The 23,985-nt window shown below is 39.4% G+C and overlaps 1 protein-coding gene across 2 annotated transcripts in view; it reads right to left on the reverse strand.

Moving 5' to 3' along the window:
* Window positions 1-1,366: 1,366 nt before the first annotated feature.
* Window positions 1,367-23,985, reverse strand: part of zbtb45 (zinc finger and BTB domain containing 45) — a 103,402-nt gene continuing 80,783 nt past the window's right edge. For both annotated transcript variants that reach the window (XM_036528372.1, XM_036528364.1), the window contains 4 exons: window positions 16,502-16,633; window positions 14,772-14,939; window positions 14,152-14,419; window positions 1,367-2,433 (listed from right to left, as the gene is read on the reverse strand). In XM_036528372.1, coding sequence (XP_036384265.1) covers window positions 2,081-2,433; window positions 14,152-14,419; window positions 14,772-14,939; window positions 16,502-16,633 — 921 coding nt within the window. In that variant the 3' untranslated portion in view covers window positions 1,367-2,080. The remainder of the gene's footprint in view (window positions 2,434-14,151; window positions 14,420-14,771; window positions 14,940-16,501; window positions 16,634-23,985) is intronic.

Below are 23,985 nucleotides of genomic sequence, written 5' to 3' on the forward strand. Positions count from 1 at the left end.
TACATTGGTATATAATACGGAATGGTAGCAGAGTATAGGCATAAAACATGTCCAGAATGCAACATGTCCATGCAAGTTTTTTACATACTGCATATTGCAACATATAAGTGCTTGTAAAAGTGCTTGTAAAATTGTTGCATCTTTCACGTTACACTTCTATCTTCTTTAATACACACACACATGGATGGAAATGCATACTTTTTGTGTAAAGACTATTTTTTCAACAAATCTAAATTTGGTGGACTGAATATACAAAAAATCATTTATGACTAATAAAAGCTAGCCTGCTTAACAGCTGTGTCTATGTAACTACCTATGAATGTACAACATGGTGAGTCAAGCAATTCACTTTTGATCTTATGTTTGCATACTTGTGCATCATACATCATGAGTAGCTGTTGAATGAAAGCAATACATTGTGTAATGATCACAAGAATCCAATGAGTACCACAGTCTGGTTTTCATGTCTTATTATTTCTAATTTGAGAATATAATGCAATTAACACATTACCGATCACATTAAATGTAATTACCAATGAATAACTACTGAAAAATTGACAAAGGTACATTTTACATTTCTTTCAAGAGCTAGATAACATTGCTAATACAGTATGTTAAGCAGGGCAGATGTCAATTTATAGGAGGATATTCAAGTTAATAACATACAGGAAGTTTAGTAATGGGTTAAGATTAAAAAAATAATTTCCTTAAAAAAAGATTTTAAACCCTTACATAATTCTGGGCTTTTTACTATCCTCCTCTGACCCCACTTCCACTTCATGCATACTTTGGCCAGATCTAACTTTGCCTTGAGGCTGGCTGGCATATAAGGCTGCAACTATGCTTTGCCATTTGATTTGATCTTTGGCTACTGCAAGCACCTCTTCCCAGACATTTGGCCTTTGTTTTCCTGGTTTCTTCTTTCCTACTATAATCCTTATACTACCTTCTGTATCTGGTCCCAAGACATTTACAGGACATGTTCAAGCCATCTGATCATGCACCGCTTGATCTCTTTAAATCCAGTAGTTTTTGGTTTTTTTTTTTTTTTTTTTTTTACAAATCTCTATGCGGCCAGATGATGTTCCAAATTTTGCTTAGCAACAACTGTGGAAAGATTCAACATTGAATGTCTTTAAGCGCTGTGTCCATTCATAATTGTACAGGTTTCAGTGCTGCACATAATATGAAGCAAATCTAAATTTCTTGCCATACACCACCTTGACAAAACCTTTCTTAGCATACTGGAGGTACAAGTCTCAAGGGAATTTGCAAAAATCCATATGGTTGTCTGAAAATATAACGATCAAGGAAATAATTAAACTTTCTGACACAGATACTTAGAGTAAAAAAGAAGAATGCGCTGAGATGAAATAATGGTAAATTAAAATCAGGCTAACAAATTTTTTTTTTTAGTTACTAATTTTGCAACACAAAGGGTCTAGACCACACATGCAGCACTATTTACATGGATAATGTGCCCATTTTTCTGTCAATTGCATTATGTCACCTTTACACCTAGTTAAAACTCTGCACCTTACTCAAATAGCATTAATGGCCTTCTGGACAGATCAACTTTGAATAGCCTCCAATAGCATTTTACTTTGTCTGAAAAACTGTTGAGCTCCTTTGGAATCCTTTGGATCTTCATTTTTTTCTATTCATCTCTCCTCTAGCTTTTTCTGTCTGCCACTTTATCCTGTCCACCTCTATTCTCAACCTAAGTCCCACCCTTGTTCACATTGTTCTTCTGGCTATTGTTTGTGAATATCTTTCCACACAACAATATCTAGTGTACTGAAGGAATGAGATGGCACTGACAAGGTGACCAAAACTGTAGCTGTATTCACTATGCTTTATTTCCGTCCAGAGGCAATGCTGTTTTGTTCCATTTTCCCTGTTTGTGAATGTGGAAGAGGCATGTTCCTCCCAGTAGTCCAGGTGTTTTTTATGTATCTGTTTCTGAGAAAAGTCTGATGTGTGTTCCTGTGAACTGTGATAATAAACAATTTCCCACATTCAATTTCCTTCTCATCATGAACATCTCTCATGCTCCTCCTTATGAAATCTATTTCTCAGTCTAAGTGGTGCCACCATCATTGGACATGCTCACGTTGGCGATGCTGCTGCCCATGTTGCTAGACCCGGAAGGAGGTGGGCCAGGCTTAGAAGGCAAGACATGGGCGTGCTGCAAGGCATGACGCTCCAGCAAGGTGCGATGGGTGAAGGCGCGGTGGCACACAGCACAGGAGAAAGTGCGCTCGGCTCGGTGCGTGCGCATGTGAACATTGAGTGAGCTCTTCTGGGTGAAGCGTTTGCCACAAACAGAGCACTGGAAGGCCCGCACACCTGTGTGTACCACCATGTGCTTGAGGAGGTAGTCTCGCAGAGAAAATGAGCGCCAGCAAATGCTACACTGATGGGGCTTCTGACCTGTGAAACACACACAGAATTAATTATGTCAGACATTGTGAATAACGCACATTTATACATTACAAATGTGTTCTCAATTAGTAATAATAGGAACACAAACATGTTTAAAATGGACAATGAATTTGTGATGTGTTTACTTCAACCTGGCTACACCTTGGTTTTTTTGTATTTACATTCATGTTTTTGTCACTTAGCAGACACTGCTATCCAAAGTGACGTTCAAGATGTGAATCCATGCAACATTACAGTTACTTCTGTGACCAGAAGATGCTGTTATCCACAGCGAAGAACAAGGATAATGTCACATTTAGATTTTTGACATCCAGCAGTCAATCTTGTCCAGAGCAACTCCCACAGTCAAGCACAAACAGCATGAAACAAAATGATGCAAAACATTACACAAACAAGGACACTACCATCCACCCATGACAAATGCCAGTGCCAAACACAGGACTGAGACCAGAAGTAAACACCCTCCCATACATACATGTGCTACACAAAATACCAGATAGAAGGACTGTAACATTCCAACATAATACCAATATATAACCTGAAGTACAGCATATGGATAGGTTTAGATGCATATAGTTAATTAAGTTAAATGAATTAACAATCACAATATTGGATAGTGATGTAACAGGGCCTCCCTCGTTGGCCTCCCTCAATGAACTTCCATTGATGTAACCATGTTTTTTTTTTTTTAACTTAGAGAAGATCAACAAAAACATTTGCAAAATATAGATACACCAAGTAACATGCACAAGTTAAATATTTCTGTAAGTCAGTTAATAAACGGTACACTACTGTCATTGACCACTAATTTTTTATGTGCAATTTGTGCATCCCAAGTGTTCTTTTTTCCTTCACTTCAATCACAAATGTCAAATGCCTAAAAGTAATGGTCTCTTGACATGACATCAACAGGGCAGGCTAGCCCATATGTCCTTATACAAAACTCCCTCATCCCAAACATTCACATGACTCATTATATCATTTCATGCACTGCCATGCAGACCTGCTTAATTTTTCATACCTCAGAAATAGAGGACAAGACATAAAGACATAATTTTACACAATGTCCTCCATGTCCCTAGCCCAGATTTTCCTCATTTTATTTCCACTGCACTGGAATCTAGTTTTGGGTGGACTGGCTAGGTAGATTAACATGCAGGTAGTAGTAGTAGTAATAGTTTATTTCGGTCCTTATTAACAATTTTACAAAATGCATACACATAGAAATAAATAAATAACAATAAGCCATTAAATTAAAAGGAAAAACAACAACAAACATCACCCGAAAAGGTGCAGGCTGAAGCTTTAGCTTATTTTACCTACCCTTTTTACATAACATGTTCTGATAGGCAACCCTTTCTCTACTGGGTTTAGGCTATACAAAGGCAAAACAATACCAAAGCAAAAACAAAAGTTCCAAATGATTCAAACACAATACTGATCATATCTCAGTTATATATTTGCTTACCACCTTATTTTTAAACATTTTTTTTAATTCACAAAGTGAGCTACAGATTCTTAACTCCTTGTCACAACTATTCCACAATTTTACCCCTCTGACAGATATACATCTATTTTTTACATTTGTTCTTACCTTTCCTTTTTTAAATATTGATATTCCCCTAAATTCATATTGGCTCTCTCTAATTTGAAACAACCTCTGAATACAGTTAGGAAGTAACTTGTTTTGTGCTTTGTACATTATCTGTGCAGTTTTAAGATCAACTAGATCACAACATTTTAAAGTATGTAAGTTAATAAATAGTGCATTGGTTGGTTCATAATAATCTGATCGACTTACAATTCTTATGGCTCTCTTCTGTAGCATGAAAATTGGATTTGTGATGGTTTTGTACGTGTTTCCCCATACCTCCACACAGAGGGTAATGTATGGAACTATGAGAGAACAATACAGTATATATAGTGATTTCTGAATCAAGATATCTTCAGTTTTATTTAATATTGCAATGGTTTTGAACATTTTTGTTTTTACATTATTTATATGTGGTTTCCAACATAATTTATGATCAATTATTATTCCCAGAAATTTATTTTAATACACTCTTTCTATTTCAACATCATTGATCATAATTTTACCTTGACTATTAATTTGCCTACATGTAAACATGATCATTCTGAAATGTTGTGCATTGCTTAGTGGTTGACATCTCATTAAAGGTTAGCCAACATAAAGTCACCTAATATTTGTTCTTGATCACAATTTAATAACATCACCCTGAATCATAAGCACAGCTTGCTTGAGCCAAAGGTATAGACCATGGATTGGCCAGGGATCCGGTACAGCACCCAGTCAGAGCTGGATGAAGCTACTAAGACAGATGGGTGGCACAGGTGCATGCATTATCACTTTCATTATATAGTTAGTTAATTAGCACGCTAATGAGTAGTTACTAATTTAATAAATTGATAAATGAATAGTTAAGTTACAACAGCAACGACTGCAATGCACTGACACAGAAGTTTCATTTATGTATTTTTTTATTGATTAGGATTATTTGGCAAGGAAAATGCACAATAATTAACATTTCTGCTGATGCATGTATGTAAGAGTACCAGATTTAGCTATAATACTAATTTTCACCTGTAGTCAATGGAAATGCAGGTAGAAAACAACCTGCAACCTGTAGAATGAACAGAGCTCTACACTGCCAGCTGACCCACTCCTCACCAGAAAAAGTTGGACACCTGCCACCTGGAATTCAGCTTCCTCCACCACTACCACTTAATTTTTTAACATTATTTTGGGGGTGCATGTAGGAGTGTTGTTCCCTTTCACTGTTTCTGAGTTGTTCATTCCTGTGGGAGAGGTTTTATGGTGATCTGAAATCCTTTCTTCGTGTGAAACTTTTGAGAAAAAGCGCCATTAAACAGATTTTTGAGAAAAAGTTTTTCTGAACAACTGCTCATTTGGTAAATCCAGTTTTGACTGTTAATCCTTGCAGTCACATTTGTGCCCCATCTAAATGTTACAAACTTTCAAAAAAAAAAAAATCACCATCAGATTACAAAAAATATAACGTTGAAAATTAAAAGTATATCAGTCATCAATACAGTGAACTATTTCTGACTGGACTGAACACACATAATATAACATTGCCAGAAGAGAAGAGTGTATTTCAACAGTTGTGGAAGGAACAGCTGGTCTTCTACTACAGTGTTTCTCAATCCCACTCCTGGAAGCCCACTGTCCTGCTTATCTTCTATCTATCCTTGCTGTTTGATTAAATCAGGTGTGCTCAGGTAATCAAAAGTGCCTCCGATGAGTTCAGTCAGGTAGGTAGAGCAGGGATAGAAAATATGCAGGACAGTGGGCCTCCAGGAGTAGGATTGAGAAACACTGTTCTACTAGAGCAGGTTAGTTTTACTCTCGATTAGTGCCAATGAGTGTTAATAATAAATTTGAAGTTAATACCTGCATTATCTTGTGCTTCATCACTATAGCTTGTAGCTTTTACATTGTTTTGTAAACTCTATTAGTTTGTTCTTTGCACGTTCATTGTTCATTGCCAATTTAGTATTACTGTTTTGATAATTAACTGGGCATGGAAGTTTCACTCACAGTTAGAGGCTGACAGAGCAGCTAATTAGAGTCTCTCTACAGCTGCATTATTAATTAGCTGTATTATTTAAGCAGCAAGGGTAAAGGTACACCAGAAGCTGTAGCGGGTGTCAGACAAAGACAAGGGACTCTATCTGTGGGAATCCATCATGGGAGAACATCAGGGAGAACACCAATACACTATGTATCTCCCAATTCCTGTCACCATCTCCTGCAGAAGACAACCTTGCTCTCACTGTCCTCCTCGGTCTCTCACCTTCTCCAACCTTATATATCCCTCATTAACCTCCACCAACAACCTGCCTGTTGCAGGAGGCCTGAGGAACTGTCAGTCTGTATACTACTTCTCTAATTCTCCCCAGTCCTCTGGCTGGGGTGGTGGGACTGGGCTATTCATATCTCAGCCCTGGGAATTCTCTATACTCCCTTGCTCTCATCTCCCTATCTTCTCTTTTGAATTTCATGCTATTACTGTTACCAACCTGTCTGGAATGTGCATTGTTGTTGTTTACAGACCACCTGGCCCCTGCGAGATTTCTTTGAGAAATTGGATGTTCTCATCCTAGAGGACGGAACCCCTCCTGATCCAACTGTGTGACTTCAACATTAATTTTTCATACCTCAGAAATAGAGGACAAGACATAAAGACATAATTTTACACAATGTCCTGCAATGCAGTCATCCATGTCCCTAGCCCAGATTTTCCTCATTTTATTTCCACTGCACTGGAATCTAGTTTTGGGTGAACTGGCTAGGTAGATTAACATGCAGGTAGTAGTAGTAGTAGTAATAGTTTATTTCGGTCCTTATTAACAATTTTACAAAATGCATACACATAGAAATAAATAAATAACAATAAGCCATTAAATTAAAAGGAAAAACAACAACAAACATCACCCGAAAAGGTGCAGGCTGAAGCTTTAGCTTATTTTACCTACCCTTTTTACATAACATGTTCTGATAGGCAACCCTTTCTCTACTGGGTTTAGGCTATACAAAGGCAAAACAATACCAAAGCAAAAACAAACGTTCCAAATGATTCAAACACAATACTGATCATATCTCAGTTATATATTTGTTTACCACCTTATTTTTCACCTATCCCAACATGCACCAGGAGTCCCTTCTGGAGAGAGCTTCTGGATTTCTCCCACTGCTCCACTCCTTTGACTTTACCCTAATATAGTCGCCTCCAACACAAAAGGCAGGCAAACAGCTGGATCTGGTCATCCTGAAGGACTGCACCACCTCAGACCTTAAAATTACCCCCTCCACCTCTCTGACTACTACTTTGTCTCCTTTCTTCTACCTCTTCCACAACCCACCCCTGTGTGTGCCTGTCACTTCTCACCATAACACTGGCAACCTCTTACCTTCAGCCTTCTGCAGTTCTCGCTTCTTTCCCTCTCCTTGATTATTTTACCAAACTTTCAACAGTTTCTGCTGCATCTACCTTTCTCTGTCATTTTCCCTTGATTCTCTGTGTCCTCTTACTTCCAGGCCTGTGCTCGCCACACCTTCTTGTCCGTCACTCCATGAGAACAGGGCCAAAGTTCGCGCTGCTGAACAGAAGTGGAGAAAATCCAGCTCCTCTACCAGTTTGAACTATCAAGCACTCCTCTCTGCCTTCTCTTCAAGGTTTCCTTTTATGAATCCAAGATTCAAAACTCACTTTCTAACCCATGTAGACTGTTTTCTACCTTCTCCCTCTCCCCTATTCCCCTCTGGCCTCTCAGTGGATGACTTTGTAGATTACTTCAACTAAAAGATTATAGACTTTCAAAACTCCCTTCAGTCACCACAGCCCTCAACTGTCTCCTCCTCTTCTTCTTCCTCCCTCCCGCTCTCCACCCCCACACTCTACTTCTGTCTATCCTGGCTCAGCCTCTACGTGCACCTCAGCTTGCCTGAAGGATATTTCACAGTGGATGATGGACCATTGCCTATAGCTTAACTTGGCTAAGACTGTCTAATGCTTTACATTCCTTTCAGGTACTCCCCATTTTAAGACCTTTTTGGGACCAACATCACAAACTACAAATATTGAAGGGGAACTCCCTGCCTACATCACTGATGATGTAGGCAGTGCCACCCCTCACTATAAATTTTATGGACAGTCAACCAATACTACTGTATATGCACTGGAAACATGCAGCATCTGGCCACTACAGAAAAACCACAGACGAACTGTACCTCGTTCTCTCTCGCCAACGGCACCATGCTGTTAGCAGTAAGGGGAGGCTGTAGCTACAGTAGCAGTTTAGTTTAGAGCAGTCCTGTTGTGTCTGAACCTCTGATCAAGGTTGCAATCAGACTCGGACTCTCAAGTTCTAAACTAATACACAAAACACTTCAAAGGACCCAATATTGCATCAGAGGCTGCACCCAAAGCGCAGCTCTTTTAAACTTCAGGGCAAGAAGATGACCAGTTCTCTCCTGTACCCCCATGTTATTCAACAACGCATCTTCTCCTGGCCAACCAGAGACACAATCCAAGGACAACGACAATACCTGGATGTGTTAATCCATGGAGCTGAGTCCCATGTTTCCCCGGGTCAAGCCAAAGATGCATTCCAGGACAATGAAGAAACCTGGACGACACGTTATTCCTTGTTCAATGGTCCCGCACTGTAGACTTGCCTATTGAAAACGGTTGGACGATGCACCATCACTGGTCAAAAATCCACCGCTAATAAAACCAAGTAAGGCTGTGCATCTGGGCATTATTTTAAACTGAAATAGCCTTCGTAACCTATGACAAATCATTTCAGCTCTGTTACTTCGTGCAATGCTGCTAGTGATAGTCGTATGGCATACAACACACTAGAAATGAATGCGAATGAATGCTCATTCTGTTAACTCAGTGGGAATATGGTTTCCTGGCTATTCTGGTCATCATCATTCTGCAGTAGCGGAATTCTCTTCAAATTAGTTGATCTTAGAAGGGACATGAACACACTTCCCGAAGCCTAGGCAACCGCATGCTGGGATAGGATTGATTGGAATTGGATTGATCTGCTAAATTCTAATCTATGTGCTAAATGGTGATGCAAGCTACATTTCACCAAAGTTAGGCCGAAGCCATATTCCCTCTAAATTCAGTTTTCCTCTGTTCTAGATACTCCACGTGTACCCAAGCGCACACACTCCTCCTTTATTCTATTTGTTCCCTTTGTCCGCTACGTAGGAACGTAGATTCCTTTACTTGTTATACTCCTTTACCAGAATACATCTGAGATATTTTAATGCAGTACCAATCCAAAGGAGCTCTGATATTTTGTATTCTACTTTGTATTCCACAGATGAAACAGAAAATAAGAGCAGACGCTTGCTTGAGTATCTACCCCTTACCTTTGAAACACTCTACCAATGCAGGTCAGAAAAACATCATTGGTTTAAGGTATCTTTTAGGTAATTGTGGCCAGTCTGGTCTGTTTTATTTTGTCCTTAATTGTTCTTTTTTTATTAGTATTTTTCTTTGTTTTTATTATAACATGGTTTATGATCTTTTTTTTTGTTCATTCTTCTTTATTAACTTTAGTATCACACTGTGAAGACTGTATAAAGTTTTATTATTAGTAGTATTATTATTACATGTTTTGTGCATCATTCAGAATAAATCAGCAATTTCCATTACCAGATTTTCCATTACCTTGTATTTATTCTTTTTTTAAACCAATGACATGTCCCCCTACACTGAGATATTGACATTAATTGTATTACATTGGTCACCATAAAACAACTAATTTGTGCTCTTAATCCAAAATGTGCAGATGATATCTGAAGTGATAGCTGACAGTTGCTCAGATGAAAACTGTTGAGTAGCACCTATATTCCACCTGGTGCCCACTTCCACTTCCCTGTGGTGCAGTGTGAGTAGCTGTTGGCAGTATGCAAGCATGTCAGAGGACGTCTGAGTACAGAACTGCCACCGAAAGCATACATTGCTACTCCAAACAGGGCAACAAAAAGCATACAAAGTTTTTTATAAAACCTTATACAGGTATGCCGTGGTAACTGGCATCTGCTATCAGAAAATTAATTCCCAGAAATGATAATATGGCATATACGACAATGGCACGTCATGATGGCACCACTGTTGGCCGTCTTGGTTTAGTCTCGTCCACACCACCTGACCTTACATCAAACTTTTTGCATTCAACAGATTATTTGGACATTCTAGCCCGTGGAGTTCCAGCTCTCTATGGGAGATACAGAAGACTTAGATGGGGTAAGCCAGCCGGAGTGCTGGCCAGCTCCGACAGTGGGGTTTCCGGACTCCACTACATAGCATTTACCCTCTACGTTAATAAAGGTTGGTGTGCTGAGCAGAGGTCGTGTTAACCGAATATTTTCCGTCACTCCATACATTCCATTGCAAACCTGCATGAGTGAGGCACAACAGCGATTAGCCGACCAGATAATCATTGTGGAATGAAAACACCCAGACTCTGTTCTTGTAGTTTTGGGGGATTTTTAGAGATGCACTGATCCACTTTTTTTCAGTTCCGATCAGATTCCGATACCTGAAATTGGATATCTGACGATATCAATGCCAGAGCTCTTTTTTCTTGAATATTATTATTATCATTATTATTATTATTGTTGTTGTTGGTATTATGTGTAAGGTTACATGAAGCTGTAGTAAACCACACAGCACTTCTTATTTAAAGAGCAAAAAATGCATTAAATGTAAATGTATTCCAAACCAATTTATTTGAACTGTAGTGTAAGTAGGCTTCACATACAAACAGGTGTAGGAATGCAAATTGCTATGGCAACTCCTTTAATGTTTTGAAAAACTTGAACAAATCAAGTGCACAACAATGCATTATCAAGTACTAGTAGGCTATACACGAAGCATCCCAAACTGGCAACTCCAAGGCAACCCATTGCTTTTATTATGTTACTGCCATTGTCGCTTAAAATGACATGGACTTTCCTCTTCTCAATTTTCCATGCATTTAACATCTCCCCCACTGCTGTAGCAATGGACTCTCCTATGTGTGAGCCATGAAACTGCTTAGCCTGCAGCACTGCTTTTTGCAAAGTAAAACCTGAGTCGATCAACTGTGCTGTCAGACTTAGTAATGACATTGGACACACATCTGAGCTCCAGATGTCGATTGTCAAAACTAACCTTTGCAACGTTTTCCAAGCATTTCGAAATGAATTCGCACTTGCTTGTACTTATTTGGGATAGCCATTTTGGAGATGAAATGCCAGTTTGGCAACATGTAGCGAGGCTCCAAATGTTCGATTAAGTGTCGCAAACCACCCACATTTTCAACAACGGAAAGGGGTTGGTCATCCAGCACAATGAATTCAGCGACTTTCTCTGTTATCAGCTTTGCTTTGTTGCTGTCGGGTGGGAGTTTCTCATGCTTCTGAATTGTTTCCATTCCAATTGTTTGTTGCTGCAGCACACTTTTCTTCTTGGCACTCGTTGCCTGTATAAATTCAGCATACTCCTTTCCATGATGCGTCTGCAAGTGATTAATCAAGTTTGTGGTGTTTGTTGAAGTTTCCAATGCTGCTGCAACCCTTCGAAACACTCACACTGCATAAATTGCACTCGGCTGTTTTGCTTTTTTATTCCTTGAGCTTAACATAACTCCACACAGCTGACATGACGACAGCACTGCTGACAGGTCTCACTCACGTTCTAGCTACTGTTCACATGACACACGCTGCTCAAATGGACCAGTCAGGCCAAGAACACTCTACAGGCCTGTAAACTGCACTGACTGGATCGTCTTTGACCAAGCAGCCACTGATCTGGATGAGCTTACTGACACTGTGACATCATACATCAGTTTCTGTAGGACATCTGCATCCCCAAAAGGACTCATATCAGATGCAACTACAAATCCTGGTTCATCACCTTACTCAGTTTCACCACTCAAAGGAGGAACCAGGCAAGGAGCACACTGACAAAGGAAATCAGGGCAGCCAAAATGGTCTACTCTGAAAAGCTGGAAAATAGGTTTTCAGACAACTACCCATTAACTACAGGAAGTCATCCCCCCACATCATAGAGAATCATCAGCTGGCTGAAGAACTATGTAACAGTTGAGCAGGACAGACTCAGATGCAGAGATCATACAAAAGAAAGAAGGGTTTCAAAAGACAAATAATCTTTACTAGACACAAGCGAACTTGGGCACAGGAAAGCACACAATGCAGGGTAGCTCAAGACTGAGCAGGGAGCCAAACCACACAAACCAAACAGAACAACAGTCCCTCTGGTGGAAGCTTGGGGAAGCAGCAGACAACCGAGCCAGAGAGGCTGTCATGAGGACGCCTGCTGGTTGTTGTGGGAAGCAGTCTCTGAAACCATGACAAACTAAATGTGTTCTACTGCCAGTTTGAAGAGAAATTGGCCACACACCTGACTTGCTCCAGTTAACAGCTGGCACCCCCCCAGGCCCAACTGTGCCAATTCTCACCCTGCCCATACAACAATACACCCCCCCTCCCCCCTCAGCCTACATAGGATCTGTGAAGAGGACATTCACAGACTCTTTCAGCAACAAAAGATCAGGAAAGCACCAGGCCCAGACAGAGTCTCACCCTCTTGTCTGAAAGTCTGTGCTGACCTACTGGTCTTCACCAAGATCTTCAATAGGTCACTGGAGCTATGTGAGGTTCCTTCCTGCTTCAAATGCTCCACAATTATACCAGTCCCCCAAAAAACCCAGTATCACAGGACTTAACAAGAGGCCTGTTGCACTCACCTCTGTAGTCATGAAGTCCTTTGAGAGGTGAGTGTTGCCCCACCTGAGATACATCACAGACCCCCTGCTGGACCACTTACAATTTGCCTACCAGGCCAACAGGTCCGTAGACGAAACAGTCAGCATGGGGTTACACCACATTCTCCTTGACTGCCCAGGGACCCATGCAAGGATCTTGTTTGTTGACTTCAGCTTGGAGTTCAACACCATCATACCAGAACTACTCTACTCTAAGCTTTCCCATCTCACTGTTCCTGCCCCCATCTGTCAGGCAATTACACACTTCCTCAATTCTGCACAATCACTGCAAGATAAGGATTCACACTGGCATATGTCAGACTTCCTAGCCTCTTAACCTTGGTGGAAATGAGGAGTTACAGCAATGTTAACCATAATGAAGAAATACAACAATATAGCCTTGATAAACATTTTTGTGATAGTTAACTATTTTAATAATTATTAGTAATTATTTTTGTTTCTTTCAAATTGACCAAGAATGAAAACTACCATTGCTAATTTCATCCTGCTGTTTGGTGGCATTTATTGACATTTATACAATGTTCAATCATGATCACAGATTGAAGTGGTATGACAATATTACAGCTTTCAGCGCATTTATTTGCCATTTTCACCATATATTGGATGAACTGTGAAAAAACACTACTATTCATTTTTGGCACTTCACATGTCGTAAGAACAAAATGAGATCTACTCATAGGAAATGGTCTTACTCCCCCCTGTGAGTAGGTGTAGGAAGCCACATAAATAACTTGCATTGCCTACTCTGAAGCTACCTTCTCTATCATAACGACATTTAATTTGCAGCATTACATGTCATAAATATCAACTACTACCCAATGTAAATGGTCTTACTTCCACCTGTGAGTAAGAGTCGGAAGCTTCATGAATAACTTAGGCCATGATACATATGTTTTTAACATTACAAGGCAGCATAAGGGTATGGCTGACGAATCCTTGGCAAGTTGTGAGGTTTCGACATACAGTATGATTTCCCCAGTATTGTGTGGTGTATTTGCTCCAACTCCCCAGATTCAACAGGTGCCTACCGATAATATGTGTCAAGCTCACTCACAGTGCACACTGGTTTAGAGTTTAATTTCCTTTTAAAAAGTTTCTTAAACAATTATGAATGAGTTGCTGTTACTCAAACATCTTCTGATCTATGTACAATTCCTGAGGAATCAAATGATGCACAAGAAATTATGAATTTGTTTTAATCTATCATACACGTATAGCAGTATGAATGTATTACGTTTTTATATTCTTTTGAAGGGATCCATAAATCCCATGTAAATATGAGCATAATAGGTGCAAAGGGGCAAGGTGGATACTATAAATTCAGAGAACTTTACAAATTGGCAGGCATACCAGAGTGTATGAACATGTGCTTGCTGTAATTCTTCCTGGACCTTAGACTCTTCCCACAATGTGTGCAGTCAAAAGATGTTTCAGATCCCTGGGAAGATGGAGATGGACCTGCTGCACAGGAAGTTGCTGTTGAAGGGGCAGGAGTCATTGGAGTTGGAGTTGGAAGCTGCTGGTTGGGCTCTGTTCCTGCCATGCTGTCAATCACCATAGGCCCACCCACAAAATATGGTGATGACTGAGACTGACTGACAGGATACTGGAACAGCAGCTGGAAAAAAATAACCATGAAATTTTACAATGTTTGCCAAACACAACTTTTCATCTTAAGGCAATCACTTTGCAAAAAGAAAACCAACATTCACAATTTAATTTCTTCTGGAAAACGTAATATAAAAAATTTAGGTATAGTATACATCAAGCCTGTTGTATCAAAAATACCTAAATAAATGGCAAAATGCATTTTCTGAGAGCTAGTAAGTTAGGACACTGCAAACACAATTTTTGAAGCTATACCACCCGACATCTCACTTCAACAATATCAACAACAGATAGTGATTGATTGTTATTGTTGGAACAATTTTCAAAGCACACACAACAGAAAAAAGTAAGCCTTAACTGACCTGGTTGTTTATTGTTTGTGTGGAGGGTGGTGGAGATAATGGCTTGCTTGCTCGTCCTCTGCTGTTAAATGTCATGGACTCAGAGGATGGAGGGTAATCAGACTCTGCCTCAGTCTGTGGCCAAAAACTTTCAGAATACACTGCCCCATCGTCATAGTATACCCCATCCTGCCAGGCACAAAGGAAATACAGATACAGAAATATATCAAAATCCAATGTTGAGTGTCAGTAACATCTGACATTTTGTTTACAACAGACAAAAATGGAAATGGACATGGAAACAGTCAGCCACCCGGAATATATAAGCAAACAGAATGGTCATTCAAACAAACAAATGCTTTTATTTCTTAAATTCATGTTTCTGATAAAGAACTCTTTTGCTGAAATGTCATTTTCTTGATGATAACAAATGAGACCTGGAGCCACACTGAGCTCTTTACTTTCCAAGCTTTGTCCACTAACAACAGTGAAACTTGGCTGTGATTTATATAAATGGTAACAATTGTTGAGCTATGGGATAAACAAAGAGGTTTTTTTTTATTAATATATTTGATAAATGTTCAAGACAAAAATGATCCCAACAAATCCAACACTAGCATTAGCCACAACACTTTATCTGAGAGAAATTAGTATAATAATTACCCTGTAAAGGATTTTTAAGGAAAGGAAGCACAATGCTTCTGGTGTGACATTATGTCACACAGCAGTATTTTTTATTATTTAAACACTACCAGACAGGACAAACAATTATCAATACCAATTGTATTTTACAAAAAAAATCCAGGGGAGGGAATCATTTAGTCAGTTAACTAAGTCAATGGGGGATTATTAGACAGCCAGACTGAAGGAGCTTGCTTGGGAATTTAGCCAGGACACTGTGGAGTCCCCTACTCTTTGCAATAAGTGTCATGGGATATTCAATCACCACAGAGAGTCAGGACTTCTGAAATCCGAAAGACAGTTTCCTGCAGCACAGCGTTATCATCATTGTGCTGGGGCGCTGATTTCCAGGGAAGACTGCTGACTATTGGCCCAATAATTCTACTTCCAGCTGCAACATGGTTTTCCCCAGGGGTCTCCTATCCAAGTACTAGCCAAGTTTAGCTTTGCTTGCTTAGCTTCAGTCATCAGGCAGGTGTTTCAGAGTTGTGGGATGGTATGGCTGCTGTCATACAGACAATAATTTAATATTTTATGGATTGTTAAAAATCAACAATGGCTACATTTCTGTCTGTATTTATCTTCTGGATGAATCAGATTTTAAATTTGAACAATTTACAGCTTTTATTGTGGACTGGTAATATTAGGAATCATAAAATTTCATCACAAATTTCATTAAATAGATCAACAGCATTTTTAGAAATTTCAGTTGTCAAGAAGACAACTGGAGATAAAGAGGCTCGCAATTCAGACTGTGTTGTCTCCACTAAACAGCAAGTTGGTGATGAAGTGACATCTTACCACAACAGACAGTATCTGAATGTGAGGAGGATCCCTTTATTTCATAACAAAGCAGCAAAACCTGCTTGCCTTTGATGACAAGAAGAAAGACAGTGCGTTTGTGGTACAAGTGCAGCCCTGGAATGAGTTTTTGGAGTGTGAGATATTCTAAAATGATGGTAAGATGAAAATAATATGACATGATGAAATGATGATATGACAAGAAAATGTTATCACCCTAATGCCAAATGGCAGGATGGATATGTGAAAGAGTGGACAGGCAAAGTCACCTGGCTGTATGTTGCTATGGACTCCTGTGTATTCTCTTGCTCTCCCTCTCCACCTTCGTCTAATTCAAACACCCCTCTCTGTGTCTCCTCCACTCCTTCATCTTTCACCACAACTTCTTCTCCCCCGAGAACCTGAGAAAAAAGGAATAGAAAACAGTGCTACCAATAATTTACATAGCCAAAGATTAATCCTCAACCTTTTTCTCAGATTTTGATCATAAAGCTGGTACACTGCCCTAACACTATATTATTACTGTGGGACCTTACTGTGGGAATGGTATGACAGTTGTGCCAAACCTGTTATTTAGACTTCCAAGGATTAGGTCTGGGAACACTATTGTTTTTGTGTTTCCTTGCAATGAAGTTAGCTGTTTTCTTTGTTCTATTACAATAAGTAATTTACTAACTACAAGGAGATGCTACAAAATGTCATGAGGTCTGAGCTCAGGATAGTAAGTTTACTCTTAGACTATGAGAGAAGTTCATTCAGTGTCAAGTTCATGTTCATCAGTTTTATTGTTCTTTTGAATACAAGTCACATAACATGTAAAAATGTTTATTAGGGCCTTGTAAAATGGATAATTCTAGTCCTCCTCTCAGCATTTCATCCATATATAATCAGGCTATACCAAAGCTCAACTTTATTTCCTTAGGGTAAACAATACCAGTGTTTGCATTCTGTTAATTTGCTGGAAATGGAAAAGCTGAACTGTGTGGCTTGAGTGATTAGGCCTGTCTCTGAGCCAGGAAAGGGAGTGTACAGGCTTGTACCCTTCACATTTGGAATGGCATCCCAGATTGTTTTTTTGTTTAGCATCCTGGAGTGCACATTTTTGCTGATATATTTTGACAAATTTTACAGGAGCTCTATTTGACTACAGAAACACTGGAACTCTTACCAATGGTACTGAATTTAACTGAGTGAAGCAATGTTTCTTACACACAGTCACAAAACAGTAGTAACACTGGACCAAATGATTCCAGTCCATACTGACTGGAAAAGAACAGAAACTGTGAAAGCTTTGTATTTACACTCAATAGAAGCCACTCTTATGCAGAGCAAAAAGTTTGCATCTTGATTTAAAGGCCCAAGATAATCACTGTGGTATTTATCTGAATATCAAACGGAATTGCCAATTGGCTACCCTTTGATACAAGGTATTTAGCCCACTGGGGGCAATTATAAACAATGTAACATTTAAAATGTCACATTTCTAAAAGCAGAAGATTAATGCAAGTGGGCTTGTAGCATTAAAGTTTTGTTTGCATCAAACATTACTTTGCGCAGAATTAATTTTACCTCCACATTGTTCCTCAATTTACAAACTGTAAATAATAGGAAATATGAGTGCAGGTCTCAGTCAAAAAAGTGTAGTGTGAAAACAAATCTGAAAGTGGGTTTTACATGTTTTTCAATATTGTAATCAGCTTCCAGCATGATTTCCAGAAATTACAGCTTCTACTATTTCAATGGTTTCTTGTGTATTTTGTTCAGTCATGTCATATTTTTGTTTATTATTAGCATTATTTCTCAGGGAATATGGTGATGATTTAATCTCATAAACTCCATTTCACAAAATGTGTTGTGTCATGAGATGAATATATAATCTCATGCCTGATATATTACTGTTTTTATTGCATTGCACCCTAGGCATTCTTTTGCACTTATTTTTTGTTACTTACATACAATACCATTTCAATATGAATTATCCTAGTGCCACTGCTGTCAAAAGATATACAACCTTAAGAAATTACCCTACAATATTAACAACACTTCTTCCTGTCAAAAAATCAAAACCGAAATCCGGAGTACTGTCATTATCTCACTACGTTTTCCTCTCCATTGACGCCCGTTATAAGGAAAAAGCTTAATGTAGCTTAATGGTCCAAAACAGCGATCAATGGTCACCAAATTTGTCTGACATCTCACATGTCATAAACACTATCTCCTATCAACCCTTTGATATTAAACTACATTATGTAACTTTTTCATTGCAGTGAATAACATAAGAAACTTACTATCATCACAATAGACTACATAAGAAACATAATATCTTGCTTAGCCTATTTAATTCAACCATACTGGCAAGGTGCCAGACAAATACAGTGCAGTTCAAAATGTTCTAATCTAGCCTTTCTGTTTTTTCCAACGATAAACAGAATTTAACAAAAGATCAGCTGCAGCTGAGTTAAGGGTATTTAATTTCAATGATGAACGGAATCTAGCTTGCTAGTCAACTAAGTTTTCATTTACACATACAACACACATTATTTCATAGTGACAGTCTTAACAAGATTTGTTCAAACAGATCTTTAAATGAAGCGTAAACTTACATTTGCAAACGGACGTGATGTACATGTTTATTTGCATATAGAGAGGGGAAGTGAGATCCGATCACAAGTGGTCACGCCAGAAGCATGTGGGGACGCATTTTAACTCCAGGTGTGAACAGTCCTATTTAGAGCTGTCCACGTGTGATTGGATCACCCAAGACGCATTGTAGCTGCCCGATCCTTGCCTGCTGCCCGATCCGTTCTGCACATGCGCAAAATTCAGCGCATGCGCAGAAATTAACCTCTTTTACGACACTGCCCGATCCGTTCCACGCATGCGGGATTTTTTACATCGCTGTAATTCTTAATAGGAGTTGGCATGGGTTGTTATAGGTGGTTAATTAGCTGTATAAAGCAGGTAGCCTAAATGGCAGTGTGTGTTGTGACATGGAAAAACAAAAAACGATCCTTTCAGCGGCCTTGTGTCATCATATTCCTTTTATTTCTGTATTGATCACAACGTAATTTTAGTAAAACATCTTTTCACAATCAATGTTAATAAAACAAGAGCAGTCCTGCAACCTATCTGTGTTTTCATGTTGGCTGATATCGGCCACGTCACAAAAAAAAAAAGATAAATGGTAATGCATAGACGACGCGAAGCGGTTTCAGATCGTCAATAACAAGCATTAAATATCTTTAAACAGACTCTTGCAGTTGTTTCCGGTTACGTAAACTCGCTGGCGGTCGTCAAGTGTTTCATCAACACCCTAAAATGTTCACACATGGGTGATACAAATCGGGCAGGATTACGTTGTGTTTCCGAGTGCTCAAGCACGCACATGTGCAGAACGGATCGGGCAGCAGGCACGGATCAGGTAATGACGTGCATGTTAATACCAGGTGTGAACAGGGCCTAAGATCAGGCAGTGCAACTTTAATTACGTATGGGATGTTACTCTTCCTCAGAGAGGGCACCAATTATGTAGGGACAGTGCCTACGATTAGGCACGTGTAAGGAATATCCTTAAATGAGGTACCACTTAGATATGAAAAATTAAATTAAACTCATGGAGGCGCCATACAGAATATGGCGTCTATCATAGTGGGTGAAATAAAACATCAGTCTCAATTTCGTTTCGTATATCAGTCTCATTAACTATACTAAACCATTAATTTGTAACTTCAATTAATAAATTAATAATCACAATCAAGATTATGAATTAAATCGAAATGCGGAGTAAAAGAAGGTACCGGGGGATAGCAAGAGAATAACCATGCAAAGACCCTATGTCTTTGTGTGGTATCTTAACTAACGCTGCACGGTGAATAGTATGTGACAAATCAGCTAATATCAACAAAACATAGCTAGCTACATTCCTTGTAATGATCTGAATCACATGCAGGTACAACGTACACACACTGTTTACTATAGCTGTCCTTGGTTGGGTGAGATGTCGCGAAACATCACTTGCAACATCACTTCCTGTGAGATCGCGTTTCACATTAAAAGTGATTTATGTATTACTGTCCGTAAAAGTTGAACATATAAAATGAACAAACCTGTGAATGAATCTGTGGACGGCACTGTACCTACAAAAGCCACAGGTTCATATCATCACAACACGTTTGCAGCTGAGCTAATGCAAGTACCATATTCTGATTAACTTGGAAGTTTATTTTCTATTATATGTCAAAATTTATTACATGAGTAAATTCTGAAAAATCAAAGAAAAAATTACATTACAATGGCAAGCCTAATTCCACCACACCTGGGAGTCACTAACATTTCACGAGTCAAGAAAAAACTAAGCATGTGTACTGGACAAGGACAGTCTCTCTAATGTCTTCAGTCACTCCGTAGTGTCATTCAAGTGAACTTTAGTCAGGGGTTCAAATTGTCTGATATCACTGTCAAGATGTATTATTTAGCCAATTTGAAAAATGATAAAAATGCAGATGTTTGGACCGGTCAAGTGGAGCACAAATTCATCTTGCATTTAAATCTCTTTATAGGTGTTTATATTGATATGACATCCAGTCAACTGACAACACATGCACTTATTTCTAAAAATGGAAAGTAAATAAAGTAAGAACAAGGATGAACACTGAATGGGGATAATGATCCCAGTAATACTCAGTATTTTCATTCTTCAATGGGTTTAGCATTATCATGTATGACCTACTGCACAACAGCAGAACCTATTCCCTGGTCAGATTGTCAGTCACGATCTTTCTCACTAGGTTTTCGGTTTGGGTTTTCAGAAATGTCATTTTTCTCACAATAACATTGTCTTCAAACTTAAAACCTTATTTTTTTTCCCATGTTCTCCCCAATTTGGAATGGGCAATTCCTTAAATTCTAAAATGTCCAATTTGTCATCATTGATGTTCGGTCCCATTGCACAACCCCCACTGTCAATCCCGGAGAGCGCGGACAAGCATGTGCCCTCCTCCGAGACATGTGATGTCAGCCGCTGCTTCTTTTCCTGCGGTCCACAAGCTAAGGTAGGACAAAGATGAGTCGGAGGAAGACATTTCGTAGGCAGCTTTGGCACGTGGACCACAGGCGCCAAATCGACCAGCAGGGGTCGCTGTTGCCCCTGCCGATGTACCCACCCTATGCCTGGCGGAATGAAGCCAATGTGTTCCGCCTGTTAGCTCCCGGTCACTGTCGGCTAGTGACACGGTCATATTTGAACCCGGGCCATAGCGCTCAGTCTACGCTCAGAACGAGTGCTTTTACCGATTGAGCCACTCGGAGCCCCAAAACCTTAAAATTCTGATCTTTTCATGAAATAAAACCTTTCTGCACTACAATACATTCCATGCTGCTATCTTTTCTGATACAGGTGTACTCTGGTTTGAACGAGAGACAGCTCTGGGTAATCATTACTCAATAATTAAATGCAGCAGACTAAAGGTTTCATATTACCAAAAATTAACATACAAGCACATGTGACAGTGCATTGCTCCGATTTGACCCACTTTGGAGAACAGTTCTTAAAAAAGGCACGTTAGAGCTCAGATGGCGATCCAAAAATCATTATAACTGGGGCTGCTTTGTATGGGTAGCGAGAATTATGTATTACAGACATCACATAAGAATGTGGGTAGCCAGCTAATGACTGCTCCCCCCAGTTACAGTTAAGGAGAGAGAGGATAAGACCCGCTCTGTTTTTAAGTATTCATATATACAGCTATTTGGCTTTCTTAGGGTGTGGACTGTTGTTTTTTCTAGGTACAGTTGTTCTGACTTTGGTACCCTTGCTCTGTAAGTCATCCTGGAAAAGTGACAAAAAATGCAAATATAGCAAATACATTAAAAGTATCCTGTTAATAGTGATTTTCATTTTTATGTCAAAATGTTCCTGGGCTGGGGGTCTGCGCTGCATGTTTTGTTTTCTTGGGTATAAAATGACACAAATTAATCAAAATGGAGTGTCATCAGTACAGACTTTATCAAAGATGATGGGATGGGGTAGGAAGACAGCGTAATTTGTGGCCCATAGGCTTTGTTTTGGGTCTATACAGCAAAAAGCAAAGTCCCCTTGACCCATCTGATGCAAAGTCATCAAACCCAGCACAGAGGTTCTACTCCTCACAAGGAACAACTTTGTCTCAGCAATCTATTAAGTCCAACATACCAGATTTTCAGTTAATTTGCAGAATTTGCAGCAAAGATGACTCCCGCTCATGAACTGTTGGGCTGATTTGCAGCAAATTTGATACACATGATCGATAATCCTATCCCAATCTATATTGCGAAGGAGAAGCTGCTAGATGGAAAAATACGGCCACTATATGCCAAAGACCTTGAAAGCGCATATTTTTAAACAAATCTGTGTCAACAGTTGTCAAATAATACTTAAAAATCTACTTCTCATGAACCAACTGATGTGAAATTGATGTAAAAATTCTTACTTGTGGCTTTTGGGGTGCGCTCTAACTTGTGAAGGAAAAGTTGCAACATGAAAAAACACTATAGCCACCATACCAATCAAGTTGCAAAAACATGCCAATTGTTCTATAAATACACTATACATATACAGCCATATACAGTGCCTTGAAAAAGTATTCATCCCCCAATACTGTTGTCACAATTTATTCCAAGTACAAAATATATTAAAGTAAGATTTTTTTTCCAGCTGGTCTACACAGTGTTGTACATCATGACAAATCAAAAGAAACATCCAAAACCTTTCAAAAATAAAAAAACTAAAACTCTGAGATTTAAAAAGTATTCATACCCTTCATAATTATAAGGTTAACCTTACCTTTGTGGAGAAGCACAAACCTGGGGAAGGATGCAAGAACATTTCAAAGGCCTTGAACCTACCTTGGAGCTTAGTGCAGTCCATCATACAGAAGTGGAAGAAACATGGAACTACAGCCACACTACCTGGGGCAGGCCACCCCCCAGAGAGGCTATGGTGATGGCAACTCTCACTCTAACCGTGCTGCAGAAGTCAGTGGCTGAAACTGAAAATTATGTCCTAGGGTGAACAATCTCCAAGCTATTGTGCAAAAGGGGCCTTTATGGGAGAGTGGCAAGGAAGAAGCCCTTGCTGAAAAAAAGCACATGCTTGCCCGTAAAGACTTTGCAAAACGTCATTTGGAAGATACTACAAAGATATGGCAGAAGGTCTTGTGGTCTGATGAGACTAAAGTGGACCTGTTTGGCTCAAACACTAAGAGCTATGTGTGGCATAAAGCTAACACTGCAGATCAGCCAGGAAACACCATCCCCACAGTGAAATACGCTGGTGGTAGCATCATGTCATGGGGTGCTTTTCAACAGCAGGGACTAGCAATCTTGTCAAGATTGATGGGAAGATGAATCCTGCACAATACATGAGATTCTGGATAAAAACCTACTCCCCTCTGCCTGAAAGTGTAAACTAGGGAGGAAGTTTGTATTTCAGCAGATATCTTGAGTGGCCTAGAGTCCTTACCTTAACCCCATCAAACATCTGTGGAAAGACCTCAAAATTGTTGTCCACCACCACACCCCAACTAACCTGGCACAGCTTGAGTAATGCTGCAAGGAGGAATGGGCTAATATTGCTCCGTCTGTTGTGCAAAATTAATAGAGACATATCCATAAAGACTGATGGCTGTAATAGCCATGAAAGCTGGTTCAACCAAGTACTAAAGAAGGGGGATGAATACTTATTAACTGTTGACAATTCTGTTCTTTTTTATTATTC

Source organism: Megalops cyprinoides, chromosome 1 (genome assembly GCF_013368585.1).
Source record: "Megalops cyprinoides isolate fMegCyp1 chromosome 1, fMegCyp1.pri, whole genome shotgun sequence".
In the NCBI taxonomy this organism is placed as follows: domain Eukaryota; kingdom Metazoa; phylum Chordata; class Actinopteri; order Elopiformes; family Megalopidae; genus Megalops; species Megalops cyprinoides.